Source organism: Carassius carassius, chromosome 30 (assembly GCF_963082965.1).
Source record: "Carassius carassius chromosome 30, fCarCar2.1, whole genome shotgun sequence".
In the NCBI taxonomy this organism is placed as follows: Eukaryota; Metazoa; Chordata; class Actinopteri; order Cypriniformes; family Cyprinidae; genus Carassius; species Carassius carassius.
In genome coordinates, this window is record NC_081784.1 from 13,963,046 (window position 1) to 13,987,657 (window position 24,612).

General features: G+C 35.2%; 2 protein-coding genes across 2 annotated transcripts; both read left to right on the forward strand.

The window, feature by feature from the left end:
* Positions 1-382: 382 nt before the first annotated feature.
* On the forward strand, positions 383-10,687 carry LOC132110674 (proto-oncogene c-Rel-like). Its single transcript, XM_059517482.1, has 10 exons — positions 383-503; positions 1,210-1,245; positions 1,982-2,121; positions 2,234-2,382; positions 2,905-2,996; positions 6,583-6,723; positions 8,149-8,253; positions 8,510-8,725; positions 8,950-9,093; positions 9,205-10,687. The coding sequence occupies exons 1-10, from the start codon at positions 497-499 to the stop codon at positions 9,978-9,980; spliced, it is 1,806 nt and encodes a 601-aa protein (XP_059373465.1). The 5' UTR covers positions 383-496; the 3' UTR covers positions 9,981-10,687.
* A 7,850-nt stretch (positions 10,688-18,537) lies between these two features.
* On the forward strand, positions 18,538-23,660 carry LOC132110675 (PDZ and LIM domain protein 1-like). The gene is made up of 7 exons (XM_059517484.1): positions 18,538-18,740; positions 19,918-20,069; positions 20,361-20,448; positions 21,278-21,462; positions 22,686-22,831; positions 23,065-23,182; positions 23,432-23,660. The coding sequence occupies exons 1-7, from the start codon at positions 18,648-18,650 to the stop codon at positions 23,616-23,618; spliced, it is 969 nt and encodes a 322-aa protein (XP_059373467.1). The 5' UTR covers positions 18,538-18,647; the 3' UTR covers positions 23,619-23,660.
* The last annotated feature ends 952 nt before the right edge of the window (positions 23,661-24,612 follow it).

Sequence of the window (24,612 nt, forward strand, 5' to 3'; positions counted from 1 at the left end):
AGTGCCTATTCAGTTAGTACTAAGAAAACTAAACAATAACTATTTGTAAAAGTTACAACAAAAGAACAAGTAGCCTACTTGCACCTAATGCATAGCTATAAGTAAAACTGCATTGAAGTATCAGCAGCAATTGGAATACATAAAATTCATGAAAGGCAAAAATGTGAAAGTAAATTTACTTGCTACTATTGGAATAGTGAACATGTAGCAAATGAGAGAGAAAAAATGATAGTATCTAATAAAATAATTATTAGCAAAGCTGAAAAAGTCAATATTGTGATTTATTGCTAGTAGCCTACGTTAAGAATTAACTGTGAACTGTTAAAACGGCTTGCCACAAAGGGGCGTGACCTGGTCTGTGGGCGGATATTTGTATATAGTGGGGAATTCCCAGTCAGTCGGCCTAGTCTTCTGTGTCGAAGTGTTACTTTACTGTATATCTGTTCAGCACTTTAGAGCTCAGACGTAAAACCTAAGACAAGGGTGCTCGCATAACATGGATGGTGAGTATCAGTATTTATTAAATTAATCAAATGTATTTTTCTTTTCCCTTTCTCAATCTTTGCTGTCTATAATTAAATTATGTGTACAATTCAAGGCTGTGTTAAAGATATTCGACTCAGAACATCATCGTTGTTTTGAGTCGTTTAGATAGTAATTTAAAGATATTTAATCTACTAACTCATAATTTTTATTATGTAGAATCCATCTCAACAAAAATGACTTTTTTGTGTTATTTTCTGTTTTCTTTGGTTTGTAAATGTAATTTACAATGTAACGTTAATCTTACAATATATCATGTTCTAACGTTACGTTACATGTTCATATCTGATTCCGTTTAAGAAAAAAAACTATACAGGCTCTTCGAAGTTTTATATATTACAGGAAATAAAAAGCAGAGTTGTGGAAATCACTTGCGGATCAAAAGCAATATGATTCGCATTACCTGAAAACAAAGTTCTAAAGTTAAGACTTCGAAACTGAAGATAAATCGAAACAAATCTAAATTAAACAAATCAAAGGAGTTGTCAGTACATGAATACACGGGGGACCAAGCAGGAAATAAAAATGAGGAACTTTTTTAAAGCTGTTTCAACTCTCTTATTCTCATCTGCACGTTTGTTCATTCTTGTACAATATAAAATGAATTACAATATATTTATCTGATTTTATTCATCTGTGTTCTTCTATCCATGCTTTCCTGTACAGTGCATTCCATCTCAATGCACAGGGACCCCAATCTAAGTAAGTACATCTTCATCTGAGCCAAGGTTAAAACGCATTCTGTCGTTACTAACGTTAGTAACATGTTTAGGGTGGATCATAAACTTTGCCTAATTACTCACAAAGTATGTTTAAACGTCACCCAGTTGCCCTTGAAAAAAAAAAGTTCAGATTTTCTTACCTTACTTCCTCTTTTATTTGATAAAAATACAACTTCCTGTAAGTGACAAATCTCTTGAGCAGGCAGTAGTGTGACATCTGCACCCTTCACTATATCATACATAAGCTCTATTTCATGCATTATAACCATAGATTTAATAACTTCCCCAGCTTATTTTATGACTTTTCATAGGCAAATAGATCCCACATGTTCTTGTTAATGTCAGAAGCAAGTGTGTTAAAAACGACAAAATATATCGCATGGCAAATGCAGCTGTTTGTGCAGGTGTTTAAAGAAGCTATGATAGTTAAATGGCACCTGGACGAGCTGCTAAAGGTCTGTGCTGACAGGTGCAGAAAGCGGGAAATTATTTACCAGCAGGCTGGGTTGTTTGTGGTCAGGTTATGGTCAGGTTCTGTGAAAAACACAAGATGTTGTTTCTGCAGGTGTTTCAAGTCCATTGTCTTATTTCTATGCCTCTTCAGTGTTGGCATTTGAATAAATAATAGGACTTGTTTAAGTTTTTGAAATGCTTTTGAATATTTAAATGAATGAAATTCACATCTCTGACTGACATGATTTTGCCGGTCTGTGCAGTGGGAGATCCATGTGCTCAAATCTTCGAGCAGCCAAAACAGAGAGGCATGCGCTTCAGGTATAAATGTGAGGGTCGTTCAGCAGGCAGCATACCTGGAGAAAGAAGCTCAGACAATAACAGAACCTACCCAAGCATTCAGGTACCTTACACCACTAAAAAAACGAACTGACTGTATAATTCGACTTTAAGGAAAATGTTACTTTCTAGGTGATTCTATAAATGGCATCTCTCTTCCTATCTCTCCCTATTAGATTCTAAATGTTACCAGGAAAGGAAAAGTACGTGTTACCCTGGTGACCAAAAGCGAGCCATATAAACCACATCCTCATGATCTGGTGGGAAAGGACTGCAAGGATGGTTATTATGAGGCAGAGTTTGGACCTGAACGAAGAGTCATTGCGTAAGTGGATGCTTTTAATGTGAAAATGTCGAAATAATTTTAATGTCACATGAATACAGATGTTTAAAACCCATTGATTGTAGATATATTATCTGCATATCTTGCTCTAATCTCATTTGGTTCTGTTACCATTTTTCTTCTAATGAAATGAAACATCTCTGCGCCCCACATCAAAGCCATTCCAATGTGCTTTCCATATTACTCCAGCCCACACACTACCACATTTCTCTTCCGAAGGGCTGTCCATTCTTCTTTTTATTAAATTTTTTTTTTTAAGAAGCATGTTGTGTCAGAGTAGGGAGCTGTGCGGGGATTCCCCGGATATGCAAAATGAGAGCTTTAGAGCTCCAGTCTGCCCTCAATTTTAAACAATATGGCAATATGATTAGTTCTAACCTCACTCTTCCTGTTAGTTTTATTCATTGGGATCAGTTTTCAAGATGGACAATACATAGAACTAAACAAATCTGGCCGCTCAAAATCAGACTGCACAGTTTAACACTGTTTCTTTGTTTTCCTCAGTTTTCAGAACCTGGGTATCCAGTGTGTGCGGAGACGAGAAGTGAGAGATGCCATAATGCAGAGGATTGCACGAAGAATCAACCCCTTTAATGGTGAGAACCAACCACACTTTTTTTCTCCAGGCCCAAATAGAATCTGCGTACACAGAAAAATCCACAAATTTAATCCAAATTGGGGCCAAATGATTTTAAATAATCCACATTTGCCCCAACTAATTTTTTTTTATATTTAAATTTATTCATTTAGTAGATGCTACTATCCAAAGTGTCTTACAAATTAGTTATACATCACAGATTTATCAGATTTGCAAATTCCATGTGGGCCTTTTAATCACCTCCCTTACCTCTTATCACTGACCCAGTTTCTTTCACTTTTACTCTCATAATCTGACAATGCAGTTAGAGTAGAAAAAAAACACTTCTCTTTATTTAGTGTTGAACAACTGGCTGCGGTATTGAGAGCCATATGATCAGGGGGAATTTATTCAGAGAGGGAGGAATGTCTAAAGGAACTATACTTTTTGTGTAATTAATAACTGTGGCTTATTCTGCTTAGAATTTGCAAACAGCCAAATACTTCAGGAATTCCATACAAACTATTGTGTGGGGGGAAATTACAACATCAACATTTGTAAAGCAGCTTCTCTAGGTGATTTTCTAGGTCTAAGTTTCAGATTGTCTTTTACCACCACCAGCAATGTTTTTCTGATAAATAATTCTGATTAGTCTGACTAGTTGACCTACAGAGTAACTTTTGGAAATGAGACTTTAATATCGAAGATATTCTTTATAGTTTTCTATATGAAGGGCTTCAACATGAATCATCATGTAGTGTCATACCTCTGTCTAGTCAAATGATATTTGAGAATTTATGAAAATGTTGCAACAGGTCTTTACACAATATGGTTCTTGAACAAAGGGAATGTTAGACTGTGAACTTAACTTTGTTTAGTTCCTCATCCTTGTCCTGCTGCTCTCTGTGGTGATGGGCTCTTATAGGGACTGCTCTCGTTTCTGCTGTGATAACCAAATAAAGATCTCTCTGTTTGGCTGCATAACACTCACAATCCCTTGAAATTAGGTAGATTAGTCATGGTGGCAGTCATTGTGAGATTAGTTTTGATATTACTTTTGAAGTTTGGTCATGTGTCAAAGGGTTGACCTGCCAGAGATGACCTCATTTGCACTGACGTTATCCCACAATGATTGCATTGATGATGCATGCATATATAGTGTATACTATCATTCATTTTATTTATTGACTAGGTAATCAAATGTTTTTTTGTTTCGTTTTTTTGCGAGGAGGTATTCATTTTGGGGTTAGGGCTGTCGGAGACATGAAAGTATAGCTAAGGATTAAATGTCATACCACTAATTGTGATTAATGAGGTAATTGTTTTATGTTCTGCTTAATACTCCTACAATGAAAAAAAAAGTTAATTTAAAAGCATTTACACCCCGTCACTGCTAGTAAATTTTGCAAACAGAGAAACAGCAAGTAGCACACTGAATTAAACATGACATTTTTTTTGAAAGTAGAAAGTATTTTTCTTTTACTGTTTTTATCACATGCTGTAAATATAATTATACATAAATCAAATATTTCTCATTTGGGTCCACCTTCCATTTATAATTCACCATTTATATCTAGCCAATATAATATATTATTAGAATATTTTACAAATAATACATTTGTTTTAGTGATTAATTTAGTGTCTGCTAAATAATTAAATATAAATGTAATTCTGTCATTTTCATGCATCAGGGTGGTCCAAACTGTAACATCCAAAAATATGCATAAATATTAACATTAAGTGAATCCAGAGCACTACATGTTCACATTAAAACCTGAGGGTTTGAGGGTACAAATTAAGGCAAAATGTGCATTTCATGACATTCTTTCAATTGATTACAATTCCCTTATTTAGTTGGTAATATATGCACGATAACTCACAATTGTTCGAAATCACAACTAGTTTAATAGGTAGGCATAAATGCCATGTTGCAAAAAAGTATGTAGCTGTAAAAACGTGTGGTGTCAGCAGGGTTGCCCATAGTTGGATTTGCCGTTATGGGTGCTCAAGTGGGTGTTAGGTTTCACAGATGGTGGGTTCAGGTGACGAGAGATGAGTGTCAGGCTTGGGAATGGTGGTATGGCCACAGAATGGAGAATCTTCACTTGCCTGCCCCCATTTCTCTCTACAACTCGAACCCTCAGCTTCATCTTCCACCAACCCACGCTAACCTAATTCATCACCCACCTGCAACTCCTGTCCACTCATTCGTCTTGCTCTCTGACTTCACTAAATGCAGAACTAGATGCGCACATATACGCAAATAAACATGACCACACCGTAGCTCGCAGTTGCCTTTCTCACACTCCGCCTCTCGCTATCTTCCCCACCCACTCATCTCCTCCCACCTTATTTCTGTTCCTCTGTTCCTTCTTGTTTGTTTTACATCTGTCTGATTTGCTGCTCGCTGCTCAGCTTCTGTCTCCATTTTTCTTTCCCATTTCTGGGCTTGTGGTCTGGACAGAGGTGTCCCTTCACGTCAGGAGGCCGCCCCCTTCACTGCGGAGCCGTCAGTGATACTCTGTCACTCGAGCTCTCTTTCTAACCCACTGCGATATTTCCACCTGCTGTGACCTCAGAGTGCTCAAAGCTCATCACGGCTGTGGGCGGGATAGCCGTGGGGTGAGAAGAGACAGACTCTTGAGAGTTAGAGTGGGCGGAGATAATGCACAGTGAGAAATGTCTGCACGAGCCCCCATGTGGGTGGTTGTGTGCTTGTAGGCTGATGTGTCAGTGGCATTTCTGGTGATGCTGCTGGGTAGAATCTGCAAGAGCACTACATGCTGCTTGCTTTTCTGACTTGGACAACGATTATGCTTTATATTAATGCTGCCTTCAAATGCACCTTATTCGGGCATTCATTATTACGACATGTCATGCGTTCAAGTCCAAAATATAACATGGAAGTAGTAAAAAAAATAAAGAATTATATTGTAAAAAAAAAGAAACCCAAATAACTACATCTGAATTCAAAATATTCCTTTATATCACTTATTTATACATGGTATCACAACAAAATTTGAAGTCAACCATACTCAAGTCTAAAAATTACTGTAAAATTACGATATGCAATATAATTTATATTATCTATAATTTTGAATTATAAATATTTATATGTACACATAAACATGTATATATTTTGCATAAATTATAAACATTACAATAATTTACTGTAAGAAGTACTATATTAAAGTAAAGTACATTTATTTAAATTATCAAACAAAAGGCAATGCAAAACGGCACAATACTTAGACAGGTGAAAGAAATTAATTTTAAAATAATATATTATTAGTTTTTTGCATTACAGTATATATTTATTTATAATTTTCAGAACTGCATGCTTTTTTTATCATGAAAGAATTCTCATGTTAAAAACTTATCACAAGTTGTGTCACAAATGTGTTTTAAACGAACTGACCTGGTTTTCATTCTCCTGCCAGTTTCATTTTCTTCTCGCTCTTCTGCTTTCCTCTTCATTCACCTCATTCACATGACACTCTAAAAATTTCCTGCTCTGTTTTGACACTCAAATTACATCTAGGATTAATGTGTTGATGTGTTTTTTGTGTACACTTCAACATTGAGCACATGTTCTGTGTCCACAGTTCCCCGGGAACAGCTGTTACAGACTGAGGAGTATGATCTGAATGTGGTGCGTCTTTGCTTCCAAGTTTTCCTGCAAGATGAGACCGGGATGTACAACACCACGCTGCCTCCCATCGTCTCCAACCCCATTTATGACAACAGTGAGTTGACACAAATAAGAAGCACCCAACATTAAATGTGAAGTGTGTCATTACTGCATGTCAACAAATGGAACTGAAAATGTTTGTTTGGCAACATTACAACAGCAACTCAGCCAGTGGCTTTTTATTTAGCTTATTTAGCTCTTTGGTGAGTGGCAGAACTGGGTTGTTTTGGTGCCGCTAGTTGTAAAGAATTACACTTTACTGGGGATGGTAGGGCTAATCTTGAAATAGAATACAATATTATTCATATTATGTTTTATAATGGTGCCTTTTTAGTTTTGCCTTTAGTTTGTTGATTTAAATAAAATAAAAAATTGCAGTATTTAATTAATATAATATCATGATTTTTAAGAGTATAAAAGTACGTAATATTGAGAATATTTTGTAATTTCACTCCACTACTTAACAACCAAGCTAAATGTAACATTCATTAGTAGCTAAAACATTTTTGTGGAGTTTTATATAATCTTCAATTATAGAACTTGTTAAATGATATGTTTTATGTCATGTTCTATAATTTATAATCAATGCAAATTAGCAAAAATGAGTCTGAGTCTGTAGTTTGAAATTTAGGATTATTTAATGGTCATAATTACCGGTTTAATATTCATTATTGGTTTTCAATATCTGCTTTATTTGATAGTATTACATTTTAGATTGAGAACAACGTGGTATAGTGATACCCTTCAGAGCACAACTGTCCGGCAGCCCCTTTGACTAATTTATTGTGTTGCATTAAACATGATGCAAGTCACTGCTAACACAGAGCAAGAAGCTGTGTATGCATCGCTTAGGTGACAGTTCTGTAAGTGACCACATCCCACACTACAGGAAATGAGCATGGTCCATTTCAACACTTCCTCACGTGATGGTTGTGTACTGCATGATGCAGAACAGCAATTCTTGCAGAGTGTTTTTGTGTGGTTGTGTGATGCTAAATAAGTTAAAGCAGATAAAAAGTTTTGGGGGAGGGGGGGGTTAGGCCATGACTTGGTTAAACCCTTTCGTCTGCTTGTAGAGGCTGATTCTCAAGTCTTTCATGTTGTTCTCATGACAATGCAGTAAAATTCTGTAGTAAAACAAAACATGTAAGTACTCAAAACAAGCATACGTAGGTACATTTGACCTGAAACCTTTGACATAGTTTTAGCCAGTGTTAATATGGCAGGCTGTTCTTTAACATCACAGAAATCAGTTTTATACAACCCAGAATAGAGGAAGTAATAAACCACCCCGCCCTTACTCTCTATATCATGACAGGTTTGGCTGCTTTTTAGTCTCGGGACATAATGTTTGCAAGTGTGGCTGTGCCTGCAGATAATCTGATAAAGTCAAAGAATGTGAAAATTGGATTCCTACTGCTCATAGCAGTGCACGTCTGTTTTTCAATTTTCTAATCTCAATGGCCTGTGCTTGTTTCAGGGGCCCCGAATACAGCCGAATTGCGAATCTGCCGGGTGAACAAGAACAGTGGCAGTGTAAAGGGAGGTGATGAGATTTTCCTCCTCTGCGATAAAGTGCAGAAAGGTATGGGAACAGTTTAATTATTTTAAAAAAATACTCAGTGTTATCGATTTCAGCCATTTTGCTTAAAGAACTTTAAGAAAATGAAAAGCTGAAATAGAGATCTGAAATTCATGTAGGTATTTATCAAGTTATTCTTGTTCTTTTCTTTTATTCATCATTCATTCATTTTATTTTATGGGAAAATAATCTATCCATCTTCCTTGCTAGTTTTTTATGCCATTCTTTTATTTAATACCATCACATCACCTTACTCTAGATGACATTGAGGTGAGGTTCTTCACTCAGACCTGGGAGGCCAAAGGCTCCTTCTCTCAGGCAGACGTACACAGGCAAGTGGCCATAGTGTTCAAGACACCCGCCTACTATGACACCGCCATCACAGCCCCTGTCACAGTGCGCATGCAGCTGCGCCGGCCCACGGACCAGGAGGTCAGTGAGCCCATGGAGTTTCGCTATCTCCCTGATGACAAAGGTAAAAGATCATCCCGTTGTTTTATGAAATCCACATCATTGATCATTGATTTGATTTTGGCCCATGCCTTCACTGTTCATTATGTTACAAATGGGTCAATGACAAATAAGAGTACCCATAATAAAAATATAAAAAAAATAATTTAATTGATAGTCAATTTTGCGAACATGAGCATCATGCATTATTTTATTTATATATAATTTTTTTATTTATTTATTTTGCAGATCCATATCGCTGTCAAGAGAAGAAACGTAAAATTGAAAGCCAGATGAAATCCTTCTCTAGCTTCTCCCAAGCATCCATGAGCTTTATTAACAGACAAAAAGCAGTGCCTTCACCTAGCATGATAAATCAGAGAATCAAACTCGGTAAGATGCACGGCACATTTAATGTAACCCAAACTAAATACCAATATATTATATATATTTTTTCTTTATGTAAACAGTATTCCTATATAACCCAGCGTATTCTTCTTACAGAGCAACAAAATTATTATAGTCCATCCAGTCATGGAGTGATGCGCCAAAATCTAACAGGCTATTATAACAAAGCCCCTTCATCCTGCTCCATGATGCCACCCCTAACAGAACCCCTACCGTCAGGAACATTCAGTCAAGCATGGACCACTCCAGTCGCCGGCACCACCAGAGCCAGTAATGGAGTGGGCCTACAGCAGGTGAACCCAAGTCCCAGTATGCCCACCACAGGGGAAAGTGGAAACAGCCTTCCTGTGCTGACCGCTATGGATCTAGAGATTCTTCAACCTGACGGCTCAAATAGCAGCCAGCCTCGACAGGACCAACTGAACCAGCACGTCCAGCAATCGCAACAGCCACCTCAAAGGCTAGGCGTAGAAGTAGCCCATAATTGGTATAACTATGGCCACCAACAGCCTCAAAGCACACAGAATGGGGCAACAGGCACTGGTGGGTCAATGGGAACTGGCAACTTGTATGCAGTTAACATAGATGATGATTTGTTTCACCTGATGGGTAATCATCAGCCAGGCGTACCACTAAAGCAGGAAACTCAAGGGCCGAGCAATATGGCTGTGTTGGGGCCCAGCTCGGACTGTGGGCAGTCCTTCACCGCGCTCCTGAACTCCACCAACACCAATGGAAGTACCGCAGAGACCATGAGACAAATGGAAGCTGGTGGGCCCAATCAGAGGGTCCCGCAGATTCCGTACCCTGCCAGCAGCATGGGGCAGGAGAGCCATCTCGATTCTTTTGTCTGGTCATACTTCCCCGAATAGAGTGGAATTCCAGAAGTGTTCAAGATGTTCATGATTTTCTTCTTTAAATATAGGCTATGATTCATGTTCACTTAATGTATTTCCTGAAAATCAGGAGGGTTTGTTGTCTTGGAAATACTGTAGGATGCTGCAACCAATTAGGTAAAGCATTGAGATTTTATGAAAAGTTTATGTACATAACAGTCTAATTGTCATATTGGAGTAGTTTGGGGATGTTTGTCCACAAATGCTCAATTATGGCAGGGTAATTGTGTTCCTTAACATGGGAACTAGCAGGGAATTGTCCCTGGGTAATGGCTATGTCATTTTAAACATGCTTCTTATCCAAGGTTCTCAAACATACTGTTCATAAAAGGGTTTTTATTGGTAACTCAAGTGATATTACGGCTTTAGAAAACTACGACCAATGTCTCATTCTATTGTTACTTTATTCAGCATACACATGCTAATTGTGGAGTTTGCTTTTACATTGCATTTTCTGTGAGGGAGTTTTTGTATTTTTATCAAATTAAAGTTTATACTACTGAACATGGATTTTATCGTTTCATGTATGTAATGTTTGCTACATTCTGAGCTGGGTTGTTGCTACATTACTGATATGTGAAGGTGTCAAATGTTTGTTTTCATTCATACTGGTAATTTGAACGCATCGTCTGTTTCTGTTTCACATTCCAAAGTTCAGGTAAATAAAAGTTGAAACTCTCTAATTTGGTGTACATATGTCTTTTCAAATAACATTCATTTATAAGAATGAAGAGAAGCCTTTGGATGTGAATATGTCTGGCTTTCATATTTCAAAACCTGTTGTCATATACTAACAAGAATATGAAAATCAGTGAAGCACAGTGATTGTGTCATTCAAGCAGTTTCAAAACTCAACAGGGCTATATATAATCCATAGAAACGCATTGTTATGCTGCAGAGTTACTCAATTGATTTTGAAATTTGGGAATTTTTTTACTTCCTTAATACATTTTTTGATTAACTTTTTTCCACAATTTGGAAATATACTCTTACTTTTTGTTTCAATTTTTATGTAATTTTAATACTGGAGTTACACAATGATGATCATTTTTATTTGTTGCATATACATGAGATATTGCGTGCAACATCAGTTAAACAAACTGCATTAATAATCAATCAGAAATGTGCTGTTGTTCTGAGGTGATAGAAGTTGTAAGACTGTAAAAATATAAACTATACCATTCAAATGTTTGGTGCTGATAAATTAGTTTACAGTAAAAACTGTAAAATTGTGATATATTGGGAATATTATAAAAATAACTGTTTTCTGGTTACATATATTTTAAAATTGTGGTGGCGAAGCTTGATTTCAGCAGCCATTAATCCAATTTTCACTGTCACAGGATCCTTCAGAAATAGATCAAACTGATTCACTACTCAAGTAACAATTATTATTTCTTATAATTATCAATGTTGTAAAACCGTTTTAATGCTTAATATTTTTGTGGAAAGCAGAATTATTTATTCAGAATTTTATGATAAATAGAAAGTTGAAAGTTGAAGTCGGTTTTTTGCAGCATTACAAATGTCTATACTGTCCCCTGATCGCTTAAATGCTGAATAAAAGTATGAATTCTTACAAAAAAAATAATAATAATTCCTGATCCAAATCTTCTGAACAGTAGTGTAAGTCAATTTTAGATAATAATGTCAAATGAATAAGCAGGTTCTCTTGGATTTTATATATTTAATCATAAACAATGTTTTCTTCTGTTTTCCTGTTATTTCTCTCCTGATTCCGACAACTGTTTTACTGGGGAAAGCAATATTATGGTTATGGGACTCATATTTTGTTTGTGTATTATGTAGATTACACAAACTGCATCCATTCACTGCAGTGGACCTCCAAATCTGCTCTGATGAAAAACAAACTTGGATGGTCTGAGGGTGAGTTTTTAGCATTTCGTTTTTTATTGACTTTTTCTTGGGTGAACTATTCCTTTAAGCATCGTAGAAAAAGCTTTTAAATCTCGTACGAACAAACAGGAACAATCATAGGCCTTCAAGCCAATGCTGTGAGACATTAATTTTTAGGTAAACATTTAAAGTCAGTACATGGATATTTTTTTATAATCTTATTTTATATTCTGATAAAGCTCACAACTTTCCTTGAAATTGTGTGGTTTTATAAGAGCTAAGAATTAGAGCTGCTTTCCCCAGAGACGTCAATACCTGTGAATACAGGACACTCTCTTATGGTCTTATCTGGAAGATATGCTGTTAAAAATCATGGCTTCCTGTCTGTCTGTAGCAAACCACAATGCAGCTCCTAAACAGAAACAACAATACATACGAAGGGACAGCGCAAGCATTTCTGTGGGATTTTAGCAAGATTTGTTTCCTTAAAACAAGGTTTCTGTTATTCATGTTAATGAGAGCAAAGGCAACAGATTAATGACTCAATAGAGTTCTTTTGAGCATATCAGATCATAAGCCCTGATGTTGTCATAACTACCATGATGAGGTAATAATCACATAGATCTTGGGAGGAAATACTTTAGCAGATGTCAGTGAATGAATTAAGTGACGTTTGTTTATTTGTTTTACCTTCCTGGAACTAATGAAGAAGATGAAAATAAAAAAGGTCAACAACAGTTTAAATTATACCAGTCAAAAATAAAGATGAAAAATTGTGACCACAATGACACAATGGCTGTTTAATCCCAATATACTCATACTTTTTTTCCAGTATATGCTTTGTCATATCTATAAGTGCTTCTGTGTCGAACAAGAGTTTCATTTCTGACCTGGCTCCCATCCAAAGCACATTGACCTTCACACAATATCATTATTTTGTTACCAGCATTCGACACTGAGCTGAAAAGGGATTCCAAAGGATTTTGTGTGTCTACATTACAATGATACATGTTCGGTCAGAGCATTTCTGCCCTGGAACAAAGCCAGGGCAAAACAAAACAGAACCAAACTTCTCAATTCCAGTCAAGCTCCTCCCCCTGTCCTCCGTCACGAGCATACACACACACACACACACGCGCGCGCGCGCGCGTTCTTGCAGGATGGGAAATGAATGACACGCCTCAAAAAAAATGCCTTTTCTTGTGTGCTGCTCTCACCAGGAGAATGAGTAAGTTCACAAGGAAAAATCACATTACAGTCTAATAATGGACAGTGTTTACGAATGGTGAAACTTCAGTGCCAAGACCCCCCCCCCCCCCCCCAAAAAAATACATAAAAAGTTAGACTCTTATGTAGTAAAATTTGAAAATGAAGTTGTAAATAAAAAAGATTATTGGAGTATATTTAACAAGAAAATACTATTTTAGTTTGTTTACTTGCATGTTTAAATGATACCAATGCAGCATATGTTACTACACAATATACGGTGAAAACATGTATTGGACATTTAATTTTAATTTAAAATAGAGTTTTTGGATGTAAAAAAGAACATATACTTTATAGTGAAAAACGGGAATTCCTTGTTTTTATGTTTTTTCATTGAAATAACGGTTTCTTCTTAGTTTTTTCTTACCAGTTATGTTACATCTAAGGCTGATTGATGTTTATTTGCGCTATGTTAGTGTCGTGTGTTACCATGATGTTGTTTAGTATTTGTCTGAATGACACAATGTACCTTCTCTATATGGGTCCTATTAATATTTTCTTTCTCATTTTGTGGAAAAGCTGCTTATGATGAGCTTTGGTGCATCATGTGACCTCATCATCACAACCTGCTTTTGGTGGTTAGCAGTCTGTTACAAAAGTACTAATCAGATCATATTAGCATTAATAAGACCCTGCGGCCTCATATGAGGACATTATATTTTTGTGAATTTCTCTGAGACTGTACATGCCGCAGTTTTTACTCTGGATGTCCTGTACAGAGCACATTCAGGGCTTTTCAGAGATACCAAATGATTGGATGTTTCACCGTGACAACTCCCTCTCCTTGGTCATCAAATATGTCAGAAATTAATTTAGTGACACTTAGTAAATATGATCATATTTTGTAATTATCATTTAAATCGGTCTAGTTTTTAAATTGTGTCATAAATCAGCATCTCAGGAAAATGTTATGGGGTTTCAAATCAAATTATGACTTTCTGTTATGAAACAGGATGTTGATTTCATACATTTCCTCATATGAGGACACCGGAACTAAAAGCATTTATATTACGTGTTTTTGGAGACATAACAAATGAATAGTGAAAGAAATTATATTTCAATATTCTGTGAAATATTATATATTATTATGAAAATCTTGTCAATTATTACTCCCATTATTACACTTGTTTTTTTCATTATATGTTGCCCCAAAAACACATTAATATGCAAATGAGATTTAGTTTATATATACATAATGAGAAAACCTGTTAATGGTCCCTTTACTCACATTTTGCAGAAAGAAAAATGGTATATTGAATCATTCTGTTATACAATCTTCATACAAAATTTGGTAAAAAAAATGAATCTTGAAAACTAAAAATGTATTGGTGATTTAAAAAAGCAATTGTTTTTGCCTATGCATGTTATATTACAAAATATTAAGTAATACAATAATAAAACAAAATACGATATTACAAAAAAACATACTTTAAAACCGATTATCGGTCAATCTAGATTTTAATTCAGTGTGTTACTATTTCTTTGCTATTATTTGTCAGATTTACTAGCAAGTGAAAATTGCTTTTGCATAATTTTTTTCAGGAACATTAATGTTTGAATCTGAAAATCCTGCTTAATATGGAAAATCATTTAAGTAGCAGACAAAACACGCCACTTTCACACTTTTCTGATCTGAAGGTCTAAAGTAAAGGTCACGATGCTCATTCAGAATCCCTTAAGCAAGCAAATGTACCTTTTACAACTAAAAAAATCAAGGGTACTCATTAAACAATTTTGTTTGGAGAAAGAGAGGCATGTGCAAGTGTCCTGAAGGTTTGTCTAATTACATACTGCCTGTGTGTTTGACTGAAATACTTATCTCATGTGCAATGAATCTCAGATTTCAGCATAGTTGGAAAATCCCTATAACCCTACACATTAGAACAGTCTGTGCTTGCAAATTATCTGCCTCAGATCTGAGCTGAAATTGATACATACTGAACTTATCACCATTCCATTCACTCAGTGCCACACCTCCAAAAACTATCACTCTCATGCACACTCATATAAACCTGAATACAGTATATAAAACAAGCTAAAACACATGTAGACAGCCTTCTAGTATAGATGACTGGGTTATACCACATGTAGCATAACCAGGAAATTCTGTGCTGTGTGCTTTCGAAAGTGAAATAGTTTGGCACTTTGACACTTTTGACCAGGAGCAACATACACTGCATTTAAAGTTTAGCCTTAGACTTTTACAACTTTAAACATAATTGAATGAATTTAATTACTTTAATAAGATAAAATAATGATTTATTAAAAGGTATTTTGTGTAAAATACATCCAGAGTTACACAACAATCAACAAAAGACATTTGAAAGTTTACACATGAATTAATTGCGTAACAACAACAACCTTAATATATTAATTTGATGAAACATTCTAAAAATTAATGAAATTAATATGACATTGTGAATTTAATCTAACGTAATTTTAATTAAATTTTAATTTCAAAATTTATTTATTTATTTTTTCACAATATTTATTTAATTTTGTATTTGTAAAACATTTTTCTAAAGTATTTTAATTAGTTTAATAATATAAAGGACGTATTAAAAAGGTGCAAAATATATCATATTACAATATAGTGTAATAAAATAAATGTCAAAACGTTTTTTTTTTTTCTGTTAGTAAGTTTACAGCTGAATAAATGGATATAAATCTATCTATCACATTAAGCCTTATTTATTATTTACTTATTTTTTGTACAGATGTTCCAATATACCAATGCTATCTCACCATCTAGTTGTATCTGACCACTGAGCACCTGCTTGTACTGTTGGTCAAACCAACTGCGTCAGTCTGTGGGTGGGGGAGCGGTACGGAGGGAGAAGGTGTTAACAGCTCAAAATGTCACCATTGGCCCCGTATTCAACATAAACCACTACCCCTCTATCTCACTTTCCCACATGCTCTGACGTCTTCCAAAAACATATATACTCTTGAGATCTACCTGTCATTATTGAACCGATTCCCACACAATGACATCACAAGACACCTTCTCATGACACATTTGAGGGCTACCAGGGGCAGAGGGCCCTCAGGACTAACCACAAGATTTAAACACAACACCGAGTCGATACTTTCACCAACTTGTACTGATAGTTTCAGACCACATGCTTTACTTCTGCTTTTCAACAGAGCTCACCATCAAAGGGGGAACAACATTTATAACTTGCCTTTAAAAAGAACAGCTTAGGGAACTTCTCTATCTTTATCTTGTTATCTCCTCCAAACACTAAAACATTTGTATTTGCTTGGTGTAATGTAGGTACACTATCTTGAAGACTACACAATTTAATGAGCTCCAGTGATGTTTTGATCTCGCGCTCAGACGCTTTGATTATTGAGGTCGAACGCAAATATATATTATTATTATTTTTTAGAATGTGTCTGTGGTTCTGTCGTTCACAGTGCTGTCATCACGGAAAAAAAGTGGAAACGAAAACAACAGTGAGACATTTCAAAACTGTCCGCATGTTCGAGCGCAGAGGGCGACCTCTGTTGGTCGCGGGTTTACAGCACATCTGATTTATTGCCTTGCAGCTCCGAGCTCACACGTAGAGGCTACATTACACACCGCTGGTGCCGCCAACAGGCTCTTTCAATGTTAACAGGCTGTAAGAAATGCAGCAGCCTTCAACTTTTAATGGAAAGACACATTAAAAACTTTTAACAACAAATTTCAGTATTTTCATTTTTATTTAAATAAGTAAAAATAACTATTTATTGCTATTTTACTTAATCTGGTTCTCTGTTGTTTATATAAAGAGGCCAAATGTCTACTAATAGACTTTAATCTTAATTGAAGTAATTATTTTTATTTTAATAAGGCAAAATAATGATTTAATACAAAGTATTAGGATATTAACATCCACCCGTGAAATAAAAAAAAAAATTATCTTTATGGTGGTGGGAGAGAGAGAGATTTCTTTCTTTTTTTTATGTATTGAATTTTTCATTGTTGTTGTTTGTTTATTTGTTTTTATGCTTTTCCATTACTTTTCCATTGTAGATATTTTATTTCATTTCAATTCATTGTAGTTTTTCTTATTTTGCACTAATATTTCATTTTAATTCTTTGTTATTTATTTATTGTATTTTACAGGATTTAACATTTCACAATTTCTAATTGCATGCAAATACGTACACTATACACTATATGTGGCAGTAAAAGTACATGGGTTTGTCATGCATGAACAGATATTTCACAGAGCGTGATAATGCAACGATGCATTTCCACTATAATTAATTAATTTGCATTAAAAAAATAAATAAATCCCAGCAAAACAGTGATTAGTTTTTTTTTATACATTGCTATTAAATTAGAAATAATATATATATATAATATATATATATATTGCTAATTTAATAGTTTACTTTATATAGTAATAAAATTTTCTTTTTATTGCATAGTTTATTGCATAAAATAATAAGCCTGTGATAATGCATTTCTGCAATAAACCAATTAGTAAATTAGCTTTATTTGTATGTTACCCTATAGCATTAAATTACAAAAAGTAGTCTCTGGGGGCTTGAATGAATATTTGACATCTCTCTCTCCTCAAACTACCATATTTTTTTTCTCTTTCCCTTTTGGAAAGTCATGGGAAGGCAAAAGTGGATTTTTATTATTATTATTTTTTTTAGATTAAATTTTTTCATTCTGCATATTTCAGTTTAGCATAGCTACTTGAAACTGTTACTGACGGGCTAGGACCGCTTGATAATTACAGGCAGATTTTATTAAGCAGGGTTAAACTCTGCAGGAAGGGTGTCACCAAGTTAAGAGAAGTTAAGATCGTTTAGTTCAGTGTTCCAGCTGACATTATAACTGCATCCGGCCTGGTTACTAAACAGATTGATAAGCCCCTGGCTCTATATAACATGCTGACCAGAATCCTTATCTGTACTAACCATTAACATTTTAGGAAACATTTTTGAATGGAATGACATTAACATCCCCTTACTAAGGCAGTTTATCTGAAAAAGTATAAAACTTTGGAAAATGTCAACAAACATAGGCACTTCAGTGGAAGTGGTAGCCTACTGTTGTTAAGTTTATAAAACTCTAGTTTAAATTAAATATTGACATTGTGCTTCCGCGTTGCCTGTTTAGCCTGCACTTGTTCCACTCTTTGGGAATGTTGAGAATGTGATCCAGTCCCGCTGAATATTCATGCACTAAGCGAATAGCCCCCCATGCCAGTAAATCGACTCGATTTGGGAGTGGCACATACCAAATCTCAGGATTTGACTCTTCCATACATGGTCAGCTCCAATATAAGATGACGTAATGGTCCACCCCTAAATAAACATAGGAAACACGCTCTTATCAGCACAGATACTTGACATTATTATTCGTTCACTTCTGAGGAAGCTCCACCCAGGTATCGTCTCTTCAAAGTGAACGCCCTTGTCCCGCTACTGTTACAGTGCTCGAAACTGCGGAGTTCAGAGCACAGATTACAGTGCACTATACGCCACCCGTTTAGGCTACGTGTTGGAAATATAATGCCTTTAAGGGTTGTTTTACAAGGTCCTGGACCGTGGGGCTTCCGTCTGGTCGGGGGAAAAGATTTCGAACAACCTCTGACAATCTCGAGGGTAAGACATTAATTTTGGATTTGTTAATAATTCATCACAGAGGGAAAATGGATTTCACAGACATCACTAGGCCAACATATTATACTCCAGGATCTGGAATAACTTTCTCAAAAACGTGTCACGCCTGCATGCAGCAGCAGCAGCAGCATCATCCAACAGAAACGCACGTGAACGCGACCGTATCGTCCTAAACTTCACTGTTGCAATGTCTCGAGCACTTGGATTAAATGTTTCGCGAAACAAATGGAACCAATTAGCTAATAACTAGCTCATCTTGACGCAAAATAGAAATAGTTCTGTGCTTCATTCCATATGGTTTAGCAGAAAAGTGTTCAGTCACCTAACCTGTATTGATTTCAAAACATTACAAGTATTCATGGCATGAATGCATGTTATAATTGTAATATGAAACTCAAACGTGTACCTTCTACAGCAACAAGCTGCCAGTCATCTCTTAAAGGGGCACTGAATACATTTGTTAACTATAAGTTGTATGTATAAAGAAATACTATTTGAAAAAAAATATTTCTAGAATAAGCTGTTTTATATTACTAGAGTGGGTCTCTTTCATGGGGGCCACAATGTTGAGACCAATAATAGTTCGCTTTAAATAGCACTTCTTGTCAGATCTCAGTGTAAAAATGAAGGCCATTCCACACCAAAAACGATGACTGTAATGATAAATATATTCGCATCCACAATGCACAATAACATTCTGTTTACTGTAAGCGTGCCCTAGCGTTATGTCATCTGTCTGTATTCTTACAGAATTAGAACAAATATCAAAACTTTATTGTTTAATTTATCATTATAGTTATCATCCTTGATGTGAACGACCCTTTAGTCAGGATTGGATCTAAGAGTATCCAGAAAATAAACAAGCAATTTGTGTAGCAGCAGTTCAGGAATAAACAAACATCATGCATTCTAGTTGATATTCATCCTTATATAAGAGCCAGCAAAGTGTAAATAAAAATTTCCTGAGTGCTTGCATTTTTATCAGAAACAAGGTGCCCACCCTGACATAGAGGAAGTCAGGATGTAACAAGTGAAAAGTACACCAAAGAGAAGTTATTATCAAAATTTTGCTGTATTTCTTTTAAGTTTATATTTGGGCATGAAAAACTATACAATTTAATTCTAAAGCCTTTTAGATGACCAGTTTTGACTTTTTCAGGTGACTCCAGGAAGCAAAGCGGCTCAAGCAGACCTTTGTATAGGGGACATGATCCTGTCCATAGATGGAGAATCAACAGAAGGCATGACTCACCTGGAAGCACAAAATAAAATCAAAGCTTGCATAGAGGAAATGGTGCTTTCCATTGACAGGTGGGGCATTACAGTGCAAAGGGGAACATGCAGTTGTTAACCTGAATGTATCATTAGCTATAAGTATGTAGAAAAGCACGATAAAATGAAACTTCTTACAAAACAAACAGAAAAGTTGTCTTTTATTAAATTCTTCCAGACATTCTAGATTTAATATTCTGTGACACGGTGGAAGATAATGGCATACCATACACTGTAAAATGGTGCTGGGTCTAATTTTCATCTCTCTCTCTTTTTGTACCTTAATCTTTTATTGATTCACTGCTTGAAAGTTTAAAAAATTTTTTGCAGATCAGAGTCAAAAATGTGGTCCCCACTGGTAACTGAAGAAGGAAAGACCAATCCATACAAGATGAATCTGGCAAATAAAGAAACACAGGTGCGTTTTAGCTCTGCTTATCTGGGAGCTGAGGGAATTTTAAATGGACCCTTGATCATTTTCAATGAGCTTTAAAGACCTTTGTAGTCCATGAGACTGTCATACATAACGGAACCATAGCTGCTAAACAAATAAAGGCACAACGCCATAGGCTACCAAAGTGAAGTCATTGTTTATGTCCTAAAAAGCCCTATCCATGGAGACAGGGAGTTCATCAGCCAAAACCATGACGCAAGATCCACATCCTGCAGGGTATGTTGGAAATTTAGGGTCAGAATGTGAGTGATCATAGGAAGTGTGTGGAGTTTGACTACATAGTTTAGGAGTTACAAATGTTTCCTAATTTTAAGCAGAGGGAGAAACATATTAAGAAACAACTGTTAAATATGTTGTTGACAGACGAAAGTCATTAAAACCTTAGTCATTAGTGTGAAAAAACTTTTCTGTGTCTGTTTTTTTTCTCCTGTTGTAAAATGGTCTTTGTTCACATCAACTTGGTTATAATATCTACAGTTATAAAAAAAAAAGTAATGATTGATTCTCAGTTCTTTTCTTCTGGTCTGAATAGTTATATATTACTGCCATTCTTATTAAATTATTTTATTTGAATGAAATTCTGTCATCATTTAGTCAGTGTCAGTGGAGTCCAAAACAACATTAGAGTCCACTGATTTTTCATTATATGGACAAAAAGAAGAAAATAAGTCATACAGGATTGGAACTAGTAAATGACCAAAGCCGTTTTGGGTGAAATAATCTTTTAAAGTTACAGTTTTGTTTGACATGTTTTTGAGATTTAGACTCATAGTAGCTGCTCTGTTTTTTGTAGGAGATGAAACATATAGGCTCTGCTCATAACAGAAGTGCCATTCCTTTCAATTCTGGCAGTCCGAGGTTGGTCACCAACATGTACAATAACCCTGCTGGCCTGTATTCCTCTGAAAACATGAAGAGTTTTAACAGTGCAGTGGATGGCGTCCAGACTTCTGCTGCATCCAGTGAAGCCAGTAGGAAGTAAGCATAATACACACCTCTCTGACATACTGTCACAAAGCTATGTGGTACAACGAACATGCAGAAAAAAAAAAACATAAATCAGGAAATTATATTATATTTTAAAATAATTTATTCTATTTTAATACATTTTATAATGTAATTTATTCATTGTCACATGATCTTTCAGAAATCATTTTCTTGATTTCTTGAAATTAATTTCTCAATAATTATTTCTTACTATCAATATGAAAAAAGCTGTTCTGCTTAATTTAACTTTCAGTATTCTTATACAACATAAACTAGATCAAAATGTGTGGTCCAAAAAAGAACAACAGCAGTACGGTACTGATTTATAAAAAATAAAAGTAAACAGAAAAGGTATTACATACCTGGGATAAACATCTCTGACACATAAAATATATATATATACAGATATAAATATATACATATGTAAAAAAAAAACGATCAAAGGATCACATCTTGAAGGAATACAGAAAAAAAAAAAAAAATAACAAAAACTTACAATATAGCGATTATTGGGTCTGGATCAGTGTCCCTCTCATGTACCTTTGAAAGAGAGTCAAAGATATCAGTCCAGTACCTGTGGAGTTTGTTGTATGTCCATAATAAGTTAATCAATGTGCGTTCGGCAGCTTTTCATTTATAACATTCAGGTGACACCTCCAGGAAAATATTATCTAATTTAGTTTTGCACATGTATAGCCTATGAAAAGTTTACATTTAATTAAGTTATGTCTAGCATTTATGGAACATTCATGTATATTCTGCAAACATTCCTTCCAATACTCCAGTAATCGTGATATGTTTTTCAAAGTTCTTTGAGTAGTACAAAGTTCAAAACATCAGCCTTTATATGAAATGGAAATCTTTTATAAATACATGCATTATGAATATCTTGACACTTAAATTTCAACTTTTCTTGTGTGTAATTGTATAGTAAATGTATGGGACATGTACCAGCATGAATACAAAGCTTCTATGAATAAGCTAGTGTTTTCAACCAGATTTTTAACAGATGTTTTTTTTCTACTTATTATGAACACTTGTATATCATTATGTGCTACACTTATTCCAGTTTTGTGCTGTATTAGTATAGTTATTTGAATGTATGTCTGTTGAGCTGAAACTAGCCATTTAGGATTGAGTTAAATAATATAATACTTTTGAGATATTGTTTGTCTTGTGGCTGTCATCATTGTGACCTTTTGCATGTTTTATAGCCCAGATCCCTGTAGACCAGGCCAGCCAATACCTGCATTAGCTGCAGACTCTGAAGTGTACAAGATGCTGCAGGAGAATCAAGAATCCAATGAGCCTCCTCGCCAGTCTGCCTCTTTTAAAGTTCTGCAAGAGATCCTGGAAACTGGTATAATCTCATACATCTTTCCTTTTATACCATGTTACATTGTGTCTGAATTACACATGGGTCACCCACCAGGCCTTAGCTTCTGTTGACAAAATAATCTATCTCTGATTTAATAATCATCAGTATCTAAAGCTATGCCTGTAACTACAGCTGTGAAACACATTCTACTTCAGATTTCTGGGCCCATAAAAGACAGCCTTAGCATTACATGGATCTCTGTTTCTTTGTGTCAGGTGATACAGATAAACCCTCAGGCTTCAGAAGTGTCAAAGCCCCCACCCCAAAAATTGGAGCCTCGGTTGGGAATCCTGAAAAGCTCTCTCTTTGTGACAAATGTGGTTCAGGGATTGTGTAAGTTTCCCTTTTTTGTTTTTTGTTTTTTGCTTTATCTTTTTTTTTTTTTTTTAATCCATTTTAGAACAGTTGCATGTCCTTTGCTGTATCATGCAAGTGTTGCCATCTAGTGGAACATTTGGGAACTCAATTTCTTTATAACCTTCTTTATAATTCGCTCTCTGTTAATTATTTGGTTATAATTTTTGGCTTTTTTTGCAAACATGTTTTCCTAAACAACTGTTTTCTCTTTATTTGGTTATAAAGAGGATTGATGGTCAAAGTTCGAGATAAGTTTCGCCATCCAGAATGCTACGTCTGCACAGACTGCGGGATCAATCTTAAGCAAAAAGGACACTTTTTTGTCGAGGAAAAGATTTACTGCGAGAAACACGCACGTGAACACGTCACTCCGCCAGAGGGTTATGATGTTGTCACTGTTTTTCCAAAGTAGAATGTTTCCCACATTCTACTTTAAAACTGCACATTCCCTTATGTGGGGAATTCCTTTGGAAATCTGCAACTCTTTATTTGGATAGTCTTTCAGTGAGGCTGCTTTGTTGCCAATATGAATGTTTGTAACAGCTCTTACATACTCAGACAGATGTGCATGGATATAAATAGACTTTGGCAACAGTAATCAGGAAACTGTGATTAGACATCACCTGAATATGTGAATATAGTCTATCCAAATTAAGTGCTATTGTTATCATAAATTCCAGTGTCCTTGTCATTCCAGACATTTATCTCATTGTATAAAAGGCTCATGCTAGGGTTTCTTAAGACCACTTAATGCATTTGCATATTTAAAAAAAATGGTTGTATTCTCCACGCACACCAGTATGTAAAATCTATTCTATGTGTGTACATTGTCTTTTGGATTCTCCATATTTTTATATAAAAATAACATGTTCAGTCTTGCTAGAAACAAAATGTTGCATATCCATTGTGAAATTTCTCTATGGTTTATTTCTTTGAAAATTATGCTTTTCAAGAGCATTATAAATACAACTGAATAAATGACTAAATACTCAAGTGGTGTATTGTAAGCATCAACCCACTCACACTTCAGTCAGAGTACAATATAGCTTTTTGTGCAGCTGTAAGAAATCTCAAAGAAGCTGTACTACTCAATTATTGCAAGAATATAAAGAAATACAATAGAGAAATATATTAACACCTGGCTAAATGATACTAGGTCAAATCTATATCTACTAGTGATGTTGAATTTTTATTAAAAAAAATTAAATGTGACCTTGAACAATAACCCCCATCTACCCTATTTTGATCAACTACCTGCTATGGGAAGCGCAGAAAGCGTCGTATGCAGGACAACAGTTAAAGCTTCTTTGATGAAACACTAAAGCCTATTCAATATTTATTTATGATTTTTATCAAAAGGTTTAAATTTAAAAAAAGGAAACAACACATATTTACAACTAATAGTC